We start from the raw sequence: 19,088 nt of genomic DNA, 5'->3' as shown, positions 1-19,088 counted from the left end.
AACTTACCAGATTGGCTCAAAGAACTTAAAAAAGTGCTATGCTTGCAGGCCCCGTGTTGTTATAGCAAAAGGATACGCATCAGAACCAGACAAAAAAAGGTCTGGGAGGGGTCCAAATGTGAAGCTTCTGGTCATCCTCTCCCCCTGGAGTCATGGATGGTGTTACCTTCTTCCAGTTATGATATGTGAGTTGGCAGTAGCCTTGCCAACCGGGGAAATTTACCCAAACCTGTGTTATCTAGAGTTTTAACTCAGTCCCATACTGCCTGCACAGCTGACCTTAGTCTCCAGCCCCGCATGAAGTTTCGGGCTAATGCCTGTAGTCTCTAGTTCCTCCAGGGGCCAGTACTTCTATGATGCTTTCCTAAGCCCTTATCATAAATCATTGTCCAGTTCCCAAAGTCCACAGGCAAACAGAGGCACTCGAATCCAGGGCCCTTAGAAATTCCCTCCTGAGGCAGAAGGCTAAAACCTGACGTCCCTTTGTGTTAATTCTTTACTACCTAAGACCTGTGCTTCATCTGCTCTGAGAAAGTAGTTGTGCTGTCTCTGAGGTGCTGTGGTTCCCTCTCCCCAGCCCTGGGATTCTGGGCAGCAAACCTAACACTCGACTGGGCTTCAGTGCCTTCCTTTATGGGTGAACTGGTTGACCAGATGACCTCTGAGGTCTCTCCTGGTTTTGGAACTCTTTCTTCAGAATAATACTAGAGGGAAGGGAAAACAGGGAAATGCCATTTTTGGTAGAGAGGCCCAAGTTTGCAGCCACTGATGCTGGGAGAGCCGAGGGCTGAGTGGAATGCTGCTTGCCTGAATGCATTTGGGAACAGAAAGCAAACCCATTTTCCTGGGGGCTGGAAGAGAAGCCTGCTCGTTGTATTAAGGGCTCCTGCCATGGCTGCTAAGATGGGGAGTTTTTAGAATCATTTCATTAGGAAGTAAAAAATTAATGATGACCTCATCTCTCCCATGTTCTTATAGACCTTCACCTCCCAGTTTCCCAGGTGTGACTTTGTCTACACGATGAAATGCACACTCTTTACAGGGGATGATGGCAGCACATAGAGGCAGTATTGTCAGCTTCCTCTGAGACCTACTCATGTTTTCCTAAGAGGTGGATATGGGGACAGGATGGGTTGGCTGACTATTCCGGGACTAGAAATCAGTGTAGCAAATGGAATTTAAAAAGGAAGAAAGAAGTCAGGCTGCTTTCTCAAGTGAAGGCCTCCATCCAAGCTTTGGTCCTGAGTTTTGCAAATGTTTATAGACTTGATTTGTCAAAAAAGCTGGACTTGAGCAGCCTCAGGGAGACTGACTCTGGCCAGCCACACTCACGAATGAGTGTGCATTAGACTTCAGTTCGTGATTTTATAAGGAGAATTCTGCCCTGGACAGCTCAGTGAATTATTCCCCCGGGACATAGTCCACGAGGGGAGCCACATTCCCACTTTAGGGTGGACTTCAGGGCAGAGGGACGGACATATTGGCTCATGCCATCAGAACACGGCCCCTACCTCCGTCTGCAGACAGTGAAGTAGGGTGTTGCTCTACTCCTCAGTGGTCTGTGTGCCCGGGGAAAACCCAGCATTTCTGCTGTTTATTTTCCTGTCCTGACTCCCAGGTGGGTCAGCCCCCTTTTAGTAACCTACACTCTCCTGCCAGCCCCTGCCAGCCGTCAGGTCAAGTCCTAGTCAGGAATAAACACCCAGGATTCACCTTTGGTGATCCCTGAGTCTTCCGCAACACAGGCCGGACGAGTGGCTGCTGGGGATGTTAATTTCATCCACTGTCCCTTGCATTCTCTAATTTAACTTGCCAGGGGTAACGATTTCCAATTCCTGAATTGCCTTATTAGTTCAGCGGCTATAAAGATATTTAGGCTCCACATCCAGAGATTCTGTTTCAACTGATTTATGGTGGTGGGCCCAGAGCATCGATATCTTTTTTCAAGCTCCCCAATTTTTCTGGTTGGGAATCAAGTTTAAGGCAACTGGAATCCTAATTCCTTTTTTTTTTTTTTAAGATTTTATTTATTAATTTGACAGAGAGAGACAGCCAGCGAGAGAGAGAGGGAACACAAGCAAGGGGAGTGGGAGAGGAAGAAGCAGGCTTCTAGCGGAGGAGCCTGATGTGGGGCTCGATCCCAGAACGCTGGGATCACGCCCTGAGCCGAAGGCAGACGCTTAACGACTGCACCACCCAGGCGCCCCTGGAATCCTAATTCCTAGTCACCTCTTGTGTTGAAGCACCAATGGCGCGGGCAAGGTGCACTCCCCTAAGTGCCAGCCCTTTGCGGGGCGCTCTCCGCACAGGTCCTCTCGTCCTCACAGCTGCTCTACGGCTCGGCATTATTGTTTCTCAAGGTTTCATCCAGAAAAGGAGGCTTAAGAGAACTCTGAGATCCTCTAACTAGTAAGTGTCAGAGTCTCTATTTGAACTTAACCCATCTGACTTTAAACCCCATGCACTTTCTCTACACCCTACAGTCAGTGACAGCTCTCTGTGTCTCAAATGTCCCACATTTCCCTGGAGGTAGTCAAGCTTCCATATGCTATGAGGTCAGGTTAGTTATCAAGGAGCCCCTATGGTGAAGGTCTCCCCCTGCAAACCACAGATGCTTGTTTGAACCTAATCCTCTCTAAGTTGTTGGTCATGATGCCTTTTGCAACCCAGAAGGCCAATGGTTGTGTGTTGTCATCCGTGGAAGACAGACAGATGGACTCACTGAACGAACATGACCTTATGAATACGTGAATCTCAATTTCTTCCTGAGAAGTGGAGATGCACGTATATAGTAGATGGCCCTGCCTGGGCCATTTCTTTATCCTGATTTACTTGTTCGTGCTGGACACGTGTGAGGGAATTACGGGTGTGTATTGATCCGTGCATTTGGTGCATTCTGTTAAAGAGGGCTTCGTCCATGGAGGAAGCCAGCAGGTCAGTTTTACAGATAACCCTGCTTTTCACTCCATACTATGTTCCTTGCAAGCCATGTAGCTTTACATGTGTGTACGTATCAAAGATACCCTCGTGTGCTATCAAAACTTATGTGTATTTGGGGCGCCTGGGTGGCACAGCGGTTAAGCGTCTGCCTTCGGCTCAGGGCGTGATCCCGGCGTTATGGGATCGAGCCCCACATCAGGCTCTTCTGCTATGAGCCTGCTTCTTCCTCTCCCACTCCCCCTGCTTGTGTTCCCTCTCTCGCTGGCTGTCTCTATCTCTGTCGAATAAATAAATAAAATCTTTAAAAAAAAATTATGTGTATTTGGCACATAAAAATAAAATAACAGTGTACTATAAAGTTCACCTATAGGAAATAATAGAATTCTAATAATTATTAAATAGACAGTTAATAAGTATTCATTTTGTTTATCTTTTAGAACTTAAGAAATCTCCTCATGATATACATGGTTAATATCTGATTAAGAAGCTATTTTGAGGGGCGCCTGGGTGGCTCAGTCGTTAAGCGTCTGCCTTCGGCTCAGGGCATGATCCCAGGGTTCTGGGATCGAGCCCCACATCGGGCTCCTCCGCTGGGAGCTTGCTTCTTCCTCTCCCACAACCCCTGCCTGTGTTCCCTCTCTCGCTGCCTGTCTCTCTCTCTGTCAAATAAATAAATAAAATCTCTAAAAAAAAAAAAAGCTATTTTGAAAAGTTTCAGTGGATATGTTCTTTTGATAAATTTATAAGGAGGCATATTTAAATTATTTGAGTTCTTCTCAACTACAAGTTGGGGTCATTCGTTATCAAACGGGCGTTAACACTATCATGTTACGTGAAGACATGAGAAAGAATTCCTATTGTGAGAAATTCTTCTGTGCTTTAGTGGCACAGTTGGGTAGTGACAGAGACCATATCCGGGCCTTTATGGGAAAAGTTTACCAACTCCTGCCTGAAGCACAAGTTATCATTGTAATAATCCCAATTATGTGACGTACCAGCATCTCAAATTTCACAAATCCATAATGGTTCTTTTTATTTTACCCCCGTACTTACTCCTTCACCAGCTCTCTCTTCCAAACATGGTTTCTAGATGAAAGCTCTTAAGCTGTTGTATTATTTGAACAGTTCTGCCAAAACATCTCAGTGGCTCTCCGTTGCTTGGGAGGGTCCAAAGTCCCTAGCTTGAGTAGAGACCAGAGTCCCTAGCTTGGGACACCTCCCACTCTATTTTCTGCTTCTCTAACCAAATTGCTCTATTTTATTCCCCTCCAATGGGTCAGGTTCACTTCTGCCTCCAAGTCCTTGCCTGGGTAGTTCTCTCCGCCAACCCCCCAAGCCTTTCTCATCAACCTCAAGCCAGTGCTCTGTCCATTTCCTGAATTTCAGTAGCACCTCGTATAGCCCTCATTTTCACCTACTCAGTATTAGGATTATTTAATTTGCATGTGCTTAGTTTAAGCAGTTTTTCGATCCTTGATGACTAGAAACTGGTGTTAGGCTTCTTGGTTTCTCTGGTACACAGTAAATGTTTATTTCATGATACTTTTGAAACTGAAACACTTGAAATAAGGTATAAATGCTATTTGCGTTTAGGTAAGGGGGAGACCACTTTGGACTAGAGCGGTCAGCAAAGGTAACATGGAGATGTTGGGACTTGATTTGAGCCCTCCCCACCGGATGTGTAGGAGGAAGAAAACATGAATGGCTTGAGAGCCTCTGGAACCCACACCGTGTGATGGGGAGAAAGTGACAAGGGTATCAGTGTGGTTGTTAACAGTTTCTATTGACAAATTGTCCTTGTAAATTACTCGTGGGCCAGTTCTGCTTCTGTTTCTATATTACAGCCACATAGCATTTGTGTAGCAGTGCCGGGTTGGTCGATTTGGGGAGGTAAGTGTGATTGGGTGACAGGTCCCTCCTTGAACGACAGGCCGTGTGATCTGGGTCAGGTAGACCTGCGGGCCTTGGTGGTGTCTTGCAGGTCTCTGAGCAGGGACGTGATGCACAAGAGGCTGGTGGACAAAAGTAAGTCTATGGGTAGAAAAGAGATGGGATCTTGAGAGCATACAGATAGCTGGTGAGGTTATGAGGCCCTGACCTGGGCTGGAAAGGCGAAGAGGAAACTGATGTGACATTCAGTAAGCCCGTGAAGCACTAAGAGTACAGGATGGGCACGGGCACTCTGGACAGTGCTGATAGATAAACACAACCACTCTAGCTCCATCAGGGCCATTGACGATGATGAGCTCCTGAAGACACAAGTAGACACCTGTGAGTCCAGTACACAGCAGCCCATGTCCGCTTAGCTCGTTCGTCTTCTGTGCTACAAAATCCAGAATTCGGATTTGTGTTATAGAATTACGTATGTGATGACTTTGGCTCTCCCAGAGACATCGTTGCCAATCTGTTTAAGAAATTAGCACATGGGCGTGATCCCAGGGTCCTGGAATCGAGTCACGCGTCAGGCTCCCTGCTCAGCAGAGTCTGCTTCTCCCTCCCCTTGCTCGTGTATGCGCTGCCTTTCCCTTTCTCGCTCGCTCTCTGTCTCTCTCTCTCCCTCTCAAATAAATAAATAAAATCTTTTTTAAAAAAATTAAAATAAAATAATCATGTGGTAAGAGGAGAAGGAGAACCAGCAAGTTTTTCATGTATTCTTTACCGTCTCTATATTACCAGACAAGAGCTTGGCGGTATGGCTGGAGCTGTTTCGGGGGCCCTTGCCAGGTGACCTCTGTGGGGACATACGGGGCTGTAGAGAACATAGATGTGGCGGTTTTACTGCTGCCATCAAAAGTGAATTCCTATCACCTTCAGCCCACTTCAGCTCTTGCCATCGTGGCTTGTTTTAAAACTGTGTTGTCAATTTGAAAGCATCACGTCGGGTGCAGTTCCTAATTTTAATTTTTAATTTAAATTAAATTTAATTTAATTAAATTTAAATTTATATTTAATTTTTAATTTAATTTTTAAAATATTCTGCTGCAGGTGTCTTCCAAAGACTAGGGCCTTCTGTCCTTCATGTGTCCAACACCAGTGTGTAAAGTCTTGTCAGGTTGCATCCTGAATCCGTGCCAAATAAATATTGTTTTAGGAATAAATAAAGACATGAGAGATTTTGAAGATACATCACTAGCATTTGGTGACTGATTGAACATGAGAATTTTCATAGAGGAGAAGGAGATAGCTGTCACTATTGGGCCTAAGATTTCTGAATTATCTGCTTCAAAAAACATTTGAATTTGGAATCCCTAAGATTTGGAGTAGTAAAGGTTGAAGATGAAAGGATTAAAAAAATCAGAGCCCCCCTAACATTTGGCTTGTGTCCCGTCTCTGCTCTCTGCGTCTGCACCATCAAGTGTCTCATGGAGATTCTCAAGCTACCTTCCTGTCTTTGATGTATTTCAGGAACCTTTGATTATTAGCATTGGAACGCTTCTGTTTCTGTTGGTCCACCCAACTTCTTGTTTATCCCAGCAGCATTGGCCTTTGAGGCTCGCTGTCCCTCTGGTCTGGCTTTGGGAGGCCCTGGCAGCTCACAGCCCGGACTGGGGTCTGCATGAGAACTGCCTTCAGGCTATGGACTTGAAGAGCACGACCTCAAATCTACCCTTTCCCCCAAGCTCGCTGCTACTCTTACCTTCCAGCCTGTGGGACTGTAGAAATTCCTTTATCACCAAAGAATGTTATTCAGGAAGGCTGACTCACTAGCTAATTAATATATTATCCCGAATCATAATAGTAGCCCCTTTCTGAGTCCTTGCTTTGAGTCTCAACATCTTTCACTTATATCATTTACAACTTGGCAGACGAAGTGTTACTGCCCCCCTTTATTTGCACCTCAAGAAATTGAGTCTCAGAGGTAAAGGAACCATGTTAAACATCTCACATTTGCAATGTGGCAAAGCTGCGCTCTGAGCCAGGGCTGCTGGCTCCATTGTTACACTCCTTCCACTTCTCCCTGATGCACTGAGCCAGCAGGTGTCAGGTTATCTGGGTGATAATCCGCTAGCCCCCACGGTCACGTGGTGTAGTGGAAAGGAAGACCTCGGGGGCTGAGTCACGGGGTGGACTCAGTTCTGTTCTGTATAAAGTGTGTGACCTCTGCAAGCTTCAGGCGGTTTGGCTACAAAATGAGGATTAATGCCTTAAAGGAATGTAGGGAAAGCCGAATAAAGAAATACACATAAATATGGGTTTTCTTAAAAGATTTTATTTTTATTTATTCGAGAGAGAGAGTGAGAGAGAGAGAGCGCGCGCATGAGTGGGGGGGAGGGGCCGAGGGGGAGGAGAGGCAGACTCCCCTCTGAGCAGAGAGCCTGACCTAGGGCTCGATCCCAGGACCCTGGGATCGTGACCCGAGCCCAAGACAGACACTTCACCGAGTGAGCCACGCAGGCGCCTCAAAGATGTTTTCAAACTGTTAAGAGCGCTGCAGAGTATCTGCTAATAACACTGAAAAGAATTTCAAAGCTAGTACGCAGTTGAGCTGGGGCTCGAACTTGGTCCTCAGACTAAACATTCGGCTCTTCCTCCTGCGTCGGTCGGTTTGGGCCAAGAAGAGCGCTGCCACGAGGCCGTTTTCTTGGCCGACTGGAGGTGAACATTTTGTCTGCTTGACAATACTGATTGGGAAGAAATAAGAGCTGTCTCGTTCACACTTTCCTCATTATGTTAAAGAATGAATTCTTCCCATTTACTCAGCAGCTTTGGCAGGTCTGCGGGATTATTTTACACACTCAGCTATTGCGCGTACCTGAGGGTTTCTTCCGCAGTGTCGGGACAGGGTCTGACAGATCAGCCCTTTCTCTGCAGCCCTGGAGTGCCCCAGGTGGGTAACAGAGATGCTTCCCGTCGGACTTGCTTCTTTCCCAGGAGCAGTAAGGCTGCCAGGGAGGGAGCGTGTGAATTCAGTCTTTGGAAAAGGCTGTCCCCAACCTTCTCTGATGTGTTTCTCCTCCTGGATCACATGTTGTCATGTGATCACAGGGATGCGGGCTATTATTTGTTACTTCCCACTGCGTGTGAGATAATAGATGTTTTTGGCAGAAGCCTTAATTAAAGAGGTGTCTATCAGTAAAGACTGAGGGGTAGCGAAAAGTTTGATTATGCTATGAACCGTGCTATTCATGGAGTGACTTTGGGAAGCACCGTGGATTGTAATGGACCAGCTAACCCATATATGCCCTGATGCGAAGCATTAGAGACAGGCTCCTTTCCTAGCAATGCCGCTCACTAGCTGTGTGTCCCAGAGCGAGTTGTTTCTCATCAAAGAACGGGGTCAGAGCACCTTCCCCACAGGGCTCACTCAGGTCAAATGATTGATGGGTGTGGAGCCTGTACAACCGTCCCTGGTATGCCTCAGCTGCTCGCTCCCTGGGCAGTGCTACAGTGATGACATCCACTAGTTTTCTCCTTTCAGATCTCCTTTGGAATTGATGTTATTTCTCATCTTCTAGACTATTCCTCAGACACACACATGTTCATCTTTGAACTCTAGAATTGGGAAACAAATTTTTTTGAACTATCTCTGTTTCTTATCCTTGGGTTAGACCTTTTGGACTAAGAGTCAAGTTCAGTACTGATACATCCCTATATCCAAAAGTAGGGTTTGAGAGAATTGGTGCCAGCCAGAAGATTTCAGAACTTCATTGTCTTCTCAGTCTCCCTGCCATGTTAACACAGTCAGCCTCCCGTGACGCTGTATTCGTCCTCCTCCTTTCTCTCTTGCCTCTCCAGCCTTTTCAGCTTGTTCTTTCTCCTCGGTGCTCCCAAAATGTCAGTGGTCTCCATTTCATTTGACACGCTTTGAGCTGCCAGCAACAGAAAATCTAACTCAAAGTGGTTGAGAAATTAAGGCAACTTGTTATCCCACATAACAGAACATGCAGAAAGGTTGTGCAGACCTCAGGGCTGGTGCTCGGTGGTCTGTTGATGTCATCAAGGACCCAGGTTCTTTCCAGCTCTCTGCTTCACAGTCCAGACATCCTAAGATTTGTCCTGGTTCCCCTTGGTGGCTGCGGGTGGCTGCCAGGGGCAATCAGAGTAACGTACTTCCTTATATCCTAGAGGGGAGAGGAGCCTCTTGCATGAGTCCTTCCCTTCCGTCTAATGGGGCAGCTTTGTTCATATGGACTCTTGAGTTGCTGGGGGTGGTGGGTCAGGTGGCGATGGGCTCAGCCGAGTGTGGGACCAGCATCTCTATGCCTGGTGTCCCAGGCAAGATACCTGAACCAAGTCAGGAAATTGTCAGGCGAGGGGAGGTGGGGAAAAGAGCTTGAGTGGGAACCAGTAGTGGCCACTACAGTCCCCAGGGTCCCAGTACGGCCTGTGCTCAAGCATGCTTCTCCTTGGTAGTCCCACTTACTCTCACTGTCATCCTGGAATTTTCATCCAGAACCTTTCTCTGTGCTGCAGACTCACATTTTCAACTCTCTGCTGCCCATCCCTTTTAGCCACTGATAAGACAAATTAAAAGGGGAGAATATATATATATTCACATGTACACAGGTGAACAGATAATTCCTTCCATCTGCTTCTTCCTCCCCATCCTCAGATTTGCAACATTTCCTATATACGCTCCTTTAAACAATTTATATTCGAATAATCCCAGTTGTACAGGAAAATGGGCAGAGTCGTTCAAGCAACTCTTGTATCTTCTTCACCTGGTTTCCCCAACTGGTAACATTTGACCACATTCATGCTCTCTCCCACCTCTTCCTCCAACCATACGCACCCACACTCAACAATTATCGATCTTACCAGCGATATTAATATCTTTCTGAACGTTTTAACATCGGGCTGCAGTTGTGATAACTCATCACCCCTAAAGTCTCCAGTGTGTATTTCCTAAAAACAAGATGCTTTCTACATAACCAGTTACAATACTCCAAATCGGGACGCTGATAAGGGTACAGTGCCACCTGACCCCCAGACCCCATTTACGTTTTACCAGTTCTCCCCCAAATATCTCTTTCCGTTCTGCTGCAGGATTCTTTCCAGGAATACGTGTCTCTTCAGACTCTGTCATTTTGGAACGGTTCCTCAGATTGCAGGGGACACATTGCAGGGTTTACCCAATATGTGTATTTCCTGCTCTTTCCAGTTTGGAAGAGTGCAGGCATTGAATTCAGTAGGCCGACCTCAGCGTGGCTCTGTCTCGTGATTCCTTCCGACCAGACTCAGGTCAGTCCTGCTGAGCAGGACTTCCTCAGAAACAACGCTGTGCTCTCAAGCAACTGGTCGGGCCTGTGCATCTCTGCTCTGTTCCTTCTGATTAAGCTCACCATGTTTTCTTTTAGGACATGTTAGTGTTTTGTGGGCCTGTTTTGAGATGATGGCAGCATCCTGCTTCTCATGGAACCTCCACCAATCATAGCATCCAGTGATGACTCCGGCCCAGACCAGTCACCTAAATGACAGTCTCCAAATGGTGGTGCTCCATTTTCATCATTTCTTCTTGGTTCATCAGTCGGCACTCTAGGATAAGGAAGAGTTTTCCCTTCTCCCTTGTTAACTGATTTATCTTGTTTTATGGCAGTACGTACGGACCATAGTCCGTGGATCGTAATCCAGCACTATTATGATCTTGATCAGCGGGAGCCCTTTCAAACTGGTTCTTGCGTGCTTGACCCTGTCCCCATCAGACACTGTACTTTTGTACTTTTTGACACAGCTATGTGTTCTAGGCTCGGCTTGCATTTTCCCTGGCCCAGCCCTGGAATGGGCCATTTCTCCAAGAAGCCGTGGTCCCTTCTATTTGTTATAATATATATATATACACTATACACCACACACACACACACACACACACACACACACACGATTACAAAGTGTGTGTGTGTGTGTGTGTACTGATTCCTTTCATTCCAACAGTTGAAATGAATGCCTTTAATACCAATCCAGTCCCTCAGGGTTCTTTCTTCTTTTCAAATTTGTTATACTTTCTCTGACGAGAGTCTTGTTTCACATTATTTTCAATGTATTTCTCTATTGGTCAATCTGATTCATGTGCTCAATCTAATCAGTCCCCCAATCCCCAGCCATCTCTTGCATTCATTACCTCCGTGCTCCCCTCAGCCCCCCTCAGTGGCTCTGAGACCCAGCCCACCGTGCCCACCGGCCCCCACCTCTGGGTGGCCCCTCGGATGCCCTTCACAGCTCTGCGTCCTTGTCTCTGGGCTCCTACAACCACATGAGATAACCCCCAACCCTGTCCCGGGGATTAGAGAAACTCTTATCTTAGTATCTGCCGACTCCTGAGGCCCCAAACCAGGATGCCATTCTTCATTCCTTCTTATCCATCTTCTGTCAAAACCCATCCCCTGTGCAGTTCTACCAATTTTATTTCCTAATAGGGCCGGACTTTACCATCTTCCATCTTTTGCCCTCATGGCGGCCTTCATCCCCCCTCCCCTGGATCCTGCCCACCCTTCTAACCTGGCCGTGTCCTTCCAGCGTGGCCTCCACGCTCCACACCTGCTTCCCGTTGATGACCGCAGCGCGTCCCAGCTTCGCAGGGCGTGCGTGATATTAACGTACGAACAGAGCACAGTCCCATGGTTCGTTTTATTTCAATGTTCCTGCTTCTGTCAGAGAGTGAGTCTGTTTTGTGCTGGTATGTTTTAAAACCTCTTGCTGATCTCTTTGTTAAAGAGAGCGGGCTTCAGGCTCAAGGCTTTTGGCAAGGCCAGCTAGAATTCAGCCACTTCCAAAATGGTTCAGGTGAGCTATTGAGGACATTAAAATAATTTCTGTAAAATACATGTACATTTAAAGAGTAATGATCCAAAAAGATCACGCACCACTTCACTTTTAAGTTAAAAGAACATCCCCTGAGGGGCGCCTGGCTGACTCAGTTGGTGGTGTGACTCTTGATCTCGGGGTTGTGAGTTCGAGCCCCACGTTGGGTACAGACATTACTTAAAAATAAAATCTCTAAAGAAAGAAGAAGAATATCCTCTGAGCTGACCCTCTTTTTATGCAGTCCATCCTGGCTCCTTTCCCATCCCTATTCACAGGGAAATAACCATTGTCCTGAATTCTAAATATCTCCTTCCCTTTTCTTTATGGTGTCACTACTTACCTTTGCTTCTCTAACCAGCCTCTTGACTGTCTTTGTGCTGTTGAACTTGACGTAAATGGAATCCTCCTCTATGCGGTCCATGTGTTCTTCGGCAGCTTTTTTTTCACACAGCATTCAAGTTCCTGAAATTTACTGGGAGAGAGTAGCTGTAATTTCTTTTTTTTCCCTTCCAAGAATTCCACTTTTGAATATGTCACAGTTTATTTATCTATTCTGTGTTGGTAGAAGTTTGAATTATTTTCACAAATAACTTTTATTTTTGTGGTATTTATTTTTAAAGTTGCCAATTCGGGGCAAGCCCTGGTGGTTTTCTATTTACGGTAGTCCTATATATGTTCCTTTTAAAAATAAATGTAAGTAAATTGAGTCAATTTAGAGAAACATAGTCAATAATAGATCAGTTGGTCTTTAGAAGAGAGGTAAAGGCAAAATTCGTGAATGGGATGCAGAAAGGACTGGAGTCTGGTCTGTATAAAATCAAACACACTGGCTGCTGCTGACCAGATCTCTTGGTCCTTCCTCAAAACCGATACCCAAGGCACCGTCCTGGAGCTTTCATCCCCTCCCAGCTTCTCTCCTATCCCTCCAGCTCCCATTCAAGTCCTTTTCCCCTGTGGTGGTTCCTTTCAGTTGCACCCAGTGGGGTTTTTGTCTGCGACTGCACATGGGCTCCACACCCCACCTGGCTAACGTTACTTGTCTTGTTGAGACTTAAAACAGTTGTGACTTTCTTTAAGAATCTTTTCTTAACACGCACTCCAATTAGGGATACATGCCCCCCAGGAGTCCCTAAAACCATACCCCCATCTACATGGTTTTCTCACAGTCTGTGTGCACTCCCCTTCCCCAGCAGACAGTGAGCTCCTTCGGGGCAGGAGCCTTCTCTCCTTCCAGCCCCCAGCCCAGAGCTTGGAACGTGGAGGGGCTTAGACAATACATGTAAGGTAAACAAGCACATATACAGTTTTTGTTTTAAGTGTTTATCCTTTGTAAAGTGCAAACAAATCTAAAGTTGGAAAAGCAACATTTCAGTGACACGACCTTGATCAGTTATAAAGGAACGGTAGTTACTGTGGTAAGAACTATTAGAGAGGGGCACCTGGGTGGCTCAGTCAGTTGGGTGGGCGTCCGACTCTTGGTTTCAGCTCACGTCATGATCTCAGGGTCCTGGGATCAAGCCCTGCATAGGGCTCCACACTCAGCACAGAGCCTGCTTGAGTTTCTCTCCCTCTGCCCCTCCCCTAGCTCTCACTCTCTCTCTTTCAAATAAATAAATAAGTCTTTAAAAAAAAAAAAAAGAACCATTACAGATTATTTTGAGACTAGGAAGGGGGAGATGGGAGTAGATTAGTGAATCTTTGAGCAGTAGAAAAGATCGAATCTCCTTATTCTATGGGAAATCTGCCTGAAAAATAAGACAGAAATGTTTTTATATTTGCTAGAGTAAGTTGAAATGAATTGAAAACACTATTGATTTTTAAGCGAGAAATAACTTTCAGACTTGTAAAAGCAATTATGGTCCTTGAATCCAATTATTAATATGCCATTGTAAATAGCTTTCCCCCCAGAACATTCTTTCCATTTCTTTGAAATTTTAGCATATGTTTCCATTTCTATAGCTAGTGCACACAGAACTTTATTTCTTAGTTGAATTGATATTTCCTATGAAGTCTGTCTTGACTTTGTTTTCAATTTGTGTGGTTGGGTCCCAGCCAGTTATATAAGAACTACGGAGTTAGTTAAAAAATCTTATTTCTAGGTCCTGTCCTTGGAGACTGGGATTGGAGGCAGGTCAGAAGAGGAGCCCAAACATGAGCATTTTAAAAGTACTGTGAGGATTCTGGTAGGCTGCTGGATTTAGGGACCAACGGGGCATTTTTCTAATTTAAAGCACATACACTTCTGGAGTATTTTTTTGGTCCGCATTAGAAGTCAAGTGAAGGCAGTGGAATTAAGAAAGACTGCCTATAACCATAAGCAAATCAAATTCCCTAACTGCTGTGAGATGCAAAGTAAATAATTTTGGGCATGCTGTATAATGTCTGAAACCTTCACATTCTTTTAACTTGCGTTTTAGTCCAGAGGAAGAAATGATATTTTCCCATCCCAGAAGGGCCAGTATAGTTATGGTTGTATATACTCTAAGCTTCAAGTAATTATGTAACATTCCATTATTGTACCATATTCTGAGCAAATTACCAACCTCTGATCAATAGAACTTTTTTTTAAGCGTTTGTAAATGGAAACCAAGAAATGAAATTTCCAGTCAATGTTCAGCCAGAACTAATTATTTTAAAGCTTCTGAAGAATATCACAATTACTAGAATGTCGATGTTCTATTTTGGACCTGGCATACTTATTTTAATACATGGAATGAATTATGCTCCATTATTCTTCTGTCCTTTTGCTTCTAACAAAAGAGATAAAATAGTTCATGTCTGATCACACTATTAACCAAAGACACAGTGAGGGAATCACTATACTTTTATTTCCTAATTCTAATAGGATTTGTTGCTTTTTCCTTTCTCTTTCTTACAAACACACACACACACACACACACACACACACACACACACACACAGCTTGCTCCGAGGAATTCTGAACATGAAAATATGTTTATTCATCCCGATAAAGGAAGTTGAAGAATAAGTTAAAGAAATTGATCAGTGTGAATCATCACTGTCATGTGTGGTTCCACTTTTTCCAGAAATGCTGTCTTTAAAAATCTGAAATATATGGGTAATTACCTCTCGAAAATTTAAGCGTAAAAAGAAATCACATCCAAAGAAAAAAGAATCATCTATGTATCGGCCCCTCAATAAGTCAGAAATAGTTCTTTTTTAAAAAAAATTTATTTATTTACTTGAGAGAGAGCGCGGGAGCACAGGTGGAGGGGCAGAGGGAGAGAATCCCAAACAGACTCCTGTATGAGCGCAGAGCCCAATGTGGGGCGCGATCTCACGACCCGAAGATCATGACCTGAGCCAAAAGCAAGAATCAGACGCTCAACCAACTGAGCCACCCAGGCGCCCCAAGTCAAAAATATTTCTTTTTCTTTGTTCCATTTCCATTCGTGTCCATACATTATTTTTACGTAGTTGTGTTCACAGTATAGATACATTGTCTTCGGGTTATGTTGCCATTAACCTTAGCTGCAGTCCTGTGTATGTTGCCACACAGTTTTCTACTAGTTATTTTAAATGTCTGTGTGATATTAGATTGGGTGGTTGTAGCTTTGCACTTTTGGACTTTGTAAAATATCCTTGAATGTTCACATTATTTACAACGTTATAAAATGGACTGTGCTTCCAGTGAGCAAGAGCACGTGTTTTGACCCTGGATCTTGCATATAAATCATTTGATTACATGGACCATTTAAGCAGATCATTTCCTCATGGGGCTGAAATATTTGCTCTACCTACTTGTGCCTGCGAGTAAGCATGTCCTCTATAAACAATGTGCCATTTCGTGCCAGGTTTGCTGGTTTTCTTCTTGCCACCACATCTTAATGGAATTTCAGTTTGGGTTCCCTGGTCACCTGGAAGCTGGGAGCTCTGTGTGCTGGGATGGTGAATGAGTCGCATTGGTGGATTCAGAGCCCCTCAGAGTATTGTTCCCTTAGTCTTCCCTCTAATCTCTCTAATTAAACGTGTATTACGTCAAGGAAACTCAACCAAGTTCTGAGTTCTGCTCTGATGGCTACCTTAATCCTTTTTGTGTTTGTTTTGTTTCGAAATAGCAAATTATTTCCAAATTTATTTCGGTTTCCTTTTGAAGGTAAGGGGTCACCTGGCTTGAATGTACCCTGAGCAGAAGTTTCCTCTTTTCTTGAGTGACCGAGCCGTTGATAACACAAAGGCAACCAGTAGCGAGATGAGAAGTCTGACTTCAGCGTGTTGAGTCGAGGTCATCATTAGTTCGAGGGGATTTTGAAGGAAGAATGGGTATTTTGAAGAGCAGACTATACACTAATAACAAAAGGGTTTCCCCGTGCAGTGAGGCCCCCAAAACGGAAGGTAGTCTTTGTTATGCAGGATGTGATTAATATTGCCTCATCGTTTAATTTTAGAACTTCTAAAATAAAGTCGCTTGCATCAGGTCAGGGCACACGGTTTGAAACCTGAGAGTGCCTACAGTTCCCTTTTTTTTTTTTTAATTACAGAAGTAATTCGTGCATTACTAAAAGTTTGGGAAATAATGATCTGAAAGGAGTCTTCCATGGTATCTTTCCCTTTACCAGAACTTCTGCTAATATTTTGTGGTAGTTCTAGTCTTTTTCTTTTTTTTTAATGTTTGTTTTCCCTTACATTTTGTAACATGTTTTCATATATAATTTTATCTGATTTATTCCACTCAACATTATTTCCTATGCTTTTTTCTCTAAGTTTACAATCGTCCTGTCAGTGGTAATTTCTGTATAATATTCCATCCTTCTGATATCCCGTCACGTTCCTAAGCGTGTTCTCTGTTCTTGGGCGTGTCGAATGCTTCATTGTCTGTTCTGGACACGATCGTTATCAAGACCTTGGTCCACAGAGCACGTTGACATTGCTCTTATGCATCAGCGAGGTGACCCCATCCTGGCACGGGTTTGCCTTTCTCAGCCAGTGCTGTGCATTTATGACTGAATAGCTTTCTGCTTGCTTGCTTTTTTTGTTTGTTTGTTTGTTTGTTTGTTTGTTTGTTTTGTCACGGGGAGGGACCTGGTCGTGACCCACTTCATGGGTGGGTGTTTTTGTCTGTCTTTTCCCAGTGGTGAAAGTGGTGCCGGAAAGACAGTGGCTGCCAAATATATCATGAGCTACATCTCCAGAGTGTCTGGAGGCGGGCCCAAGGTCCAGGTGAGTTCGGGAGTGGGCCCCTTGTGAGGTCCTGTATTATGCAAAATTGAAGTCTCCCTTTGCTGTTCAAAAACATTTTTCCCCCACAGAAAAGACACAGGTTCTCTAACCAAGCGGCTTGAAATCTGCAAAGAAATAGCAGGAGAGGGAGATACCTCATATAGAATGAGCTCTTACAAATCAATAAAAAGCTCAAAAATCCGAAAAGGAAATAAATAAAGGGTGTGAAGGACAGACAACTCATCAAGCATGAAAACATGCTCTCCCTCGTGATAAGAAGGGTAGTGCAAATTAAGACCTCGCCGAAAAGCTGTTTCTTAACTGTCGGAATGGCAACAATGTTCAAGTGTTTTAAACACTTTGTTGGTAAAAATGTAGGAACATAGTTCCTCTTACACATTACTGGTAGGAGCATGAACTAGTGTGCTTTGATGGAGGGCATTTCAGCAAAATGTATCAACTCTGTGTGTATGCGCCCCTTGATTCATCAGTTCTGCTTAAGAGAATATATCCTTTAGATGTACTGAAATGTATGCGAAATGATACAAGTTATTTGACATGGCATTTTTTAGTAATAGAAAAGCCTGGAAACAACTTGAAGGTTCATCATTCAGAGACTGGTGAAATAATTTATGGTTCATAATAGAATAGAATATTAGCCATAAAAATTAAACTTCATGTGTGCTGATAGGGAATGATCTCCAAGATAATGACGAATTGCAAACAGCAAGGTTTAAAAACATTGTGCATAATGTGTTGCCATTTGAGGAGAATAAGAGAACATATATCCATATTTGTTTGGGTAGGTATAACATACCTCTGGAAGGAGAGATAAGAAACTGATAATGGGTTCTTCAGGGAGGGGAAACTGGGAGATCAACGGAAGGGCACACCCTCCCCTATATCCTTTTGTAACTTTTATATTTTGAACTATGTGATGACACTTCCAATTCAAGACGTTGACAAAAATCTTAAAGTGGGGGAAGGGGCAGGGGAGAGAAAGGAAAAAGGAAAATTTAGAGGGTAACATTAGGAAAGCAGGAAGGTCCAGACAAATGAGGACACAGGAGAGATGAAAAAGGAGAGGAATACAGTATGGGCCGAGAAGCAACACGTTCGAGGGTGCGGAATGGAGGACAGTAGATACAGCGTTATTTGTCTTTAGTTTGACCCATCAGCATCAGCAGGAGTGGGTGAAGCCCCCTCCCCAGAGAGCAATGGATGATGGCGGAGGTGGGCTAGGTCCACAGGGGGCTCCCAAGCACATAGGGCTCATCGCTCAGACCACTGGGGACAGTTTCCTCCTGGTACTCATGCTCCCAGGTAGATTTCACCATAAAGGTCAATTTTTTAATCCGAATCACTGAGTAAGTGCAGTCACCTGTAGACTTTAAAAAGATACATCAAAATTCTTTTCACTGTGGTTCTGTCTGCTAATTAAATGGTGCTCTGTCCTGTTATGTCCTGCTGGGTCAGAAAGCTTCAGGCAGCACCCAAAATTCCTTTCACAGAGTAAAAGGGTCTTAGAGCGGCCTCTTTCACGGAATGAAAGGAAGATTTAGAGTAGCACTGTCCAGTGGAAAGACGGCACAAGTCACATGCATAACTGAACATTTTCAAGTGGCTACATTTTAATTAATTTTAAAATTAATTTTAATTAATTTTAAAATTAACTTTAAAAATACATTTTATTTCACTCAGCGTATCCCAAACATGATCATTTTGGCATATAATCAATATCAAGAAACTAACAAGATATTCTACATTCTTTTTGATATTAAATCTTTGAAATCTGGCGTGTAATCTACACTTAACAGTCCATCTCAGTTGGGAGTAGCCTTCTTGGAACTCAGTGCGACACGTGGCTCATGGCTTCGGTGCTGGACAGTGAGTGCGATTCAAGAACTTAGGTTGGTGTGGTGCCACTCGATTGTCTCTGTTCATGGGATCACACTCTATCCCTAAAAGGTTGACACGAAGACAAACTCAGGATGCTGTTTTATGGGTGGGCTGCCTTTATGTGTTCTTTGTCTTTTCCCCAAATGCTGACCACATGCCACAGAATTCTGTTGGACATCTTGATAGTTGATGGCTGGACGGTGGATACACGCATAAGGATTGCCAGCTTCAAAGTCAATAATTAAAGAAGGGAAGAGACAAGGAAGAGCCCTTTTTTTGTTCTGCCCCACCAGAGTGTTGATAAAAGGTGTCCAATAACAGATACA

The 19,088-nt window shown here is 44.3% G+C and overlaps 1 protein-coding gene across 1 annotated transcript in view; it reads left to right on the top strand.

Annotated features, from left to right (window-relative positions):
• The window catches only part of MYO1E (myosin IE), a 188,804-nt gene that overhangs the window by 94,303 nt on the left and 75,413 nt on the right, over positions 1-19,088 (top strand). The window contains exon 5 of the mRNA XM_026518589.4: positions 16,776-16,863. Coding sequence (XP_026374374.3) covers positions 16,776-16,863 — 88 coding nt within the window. The remainder of the gene's footprint in view (positions 1-16,775; positions 16,864-19,088) is intronic.

This window comes from Ursus arctos, unplaced genomic scaffold (assembly GCF_023065955.2).
Source record: "Ursus arctos isolate Adak ecotype North America unplaced genomic scaffold, UrsArc2.0 scaffold_36, whole genome shotgun sequence".
Lineage (NCBI taxonomy): Eukaryota > Metazoa > Chordata > Mammalia > Carnivora > Ursidae > Ursus > Ursus arctos.
Note: the sequence above shows the minus strand (reverse complement) of the source record. Positions and strands in the feature narration are given on the sequence as shown.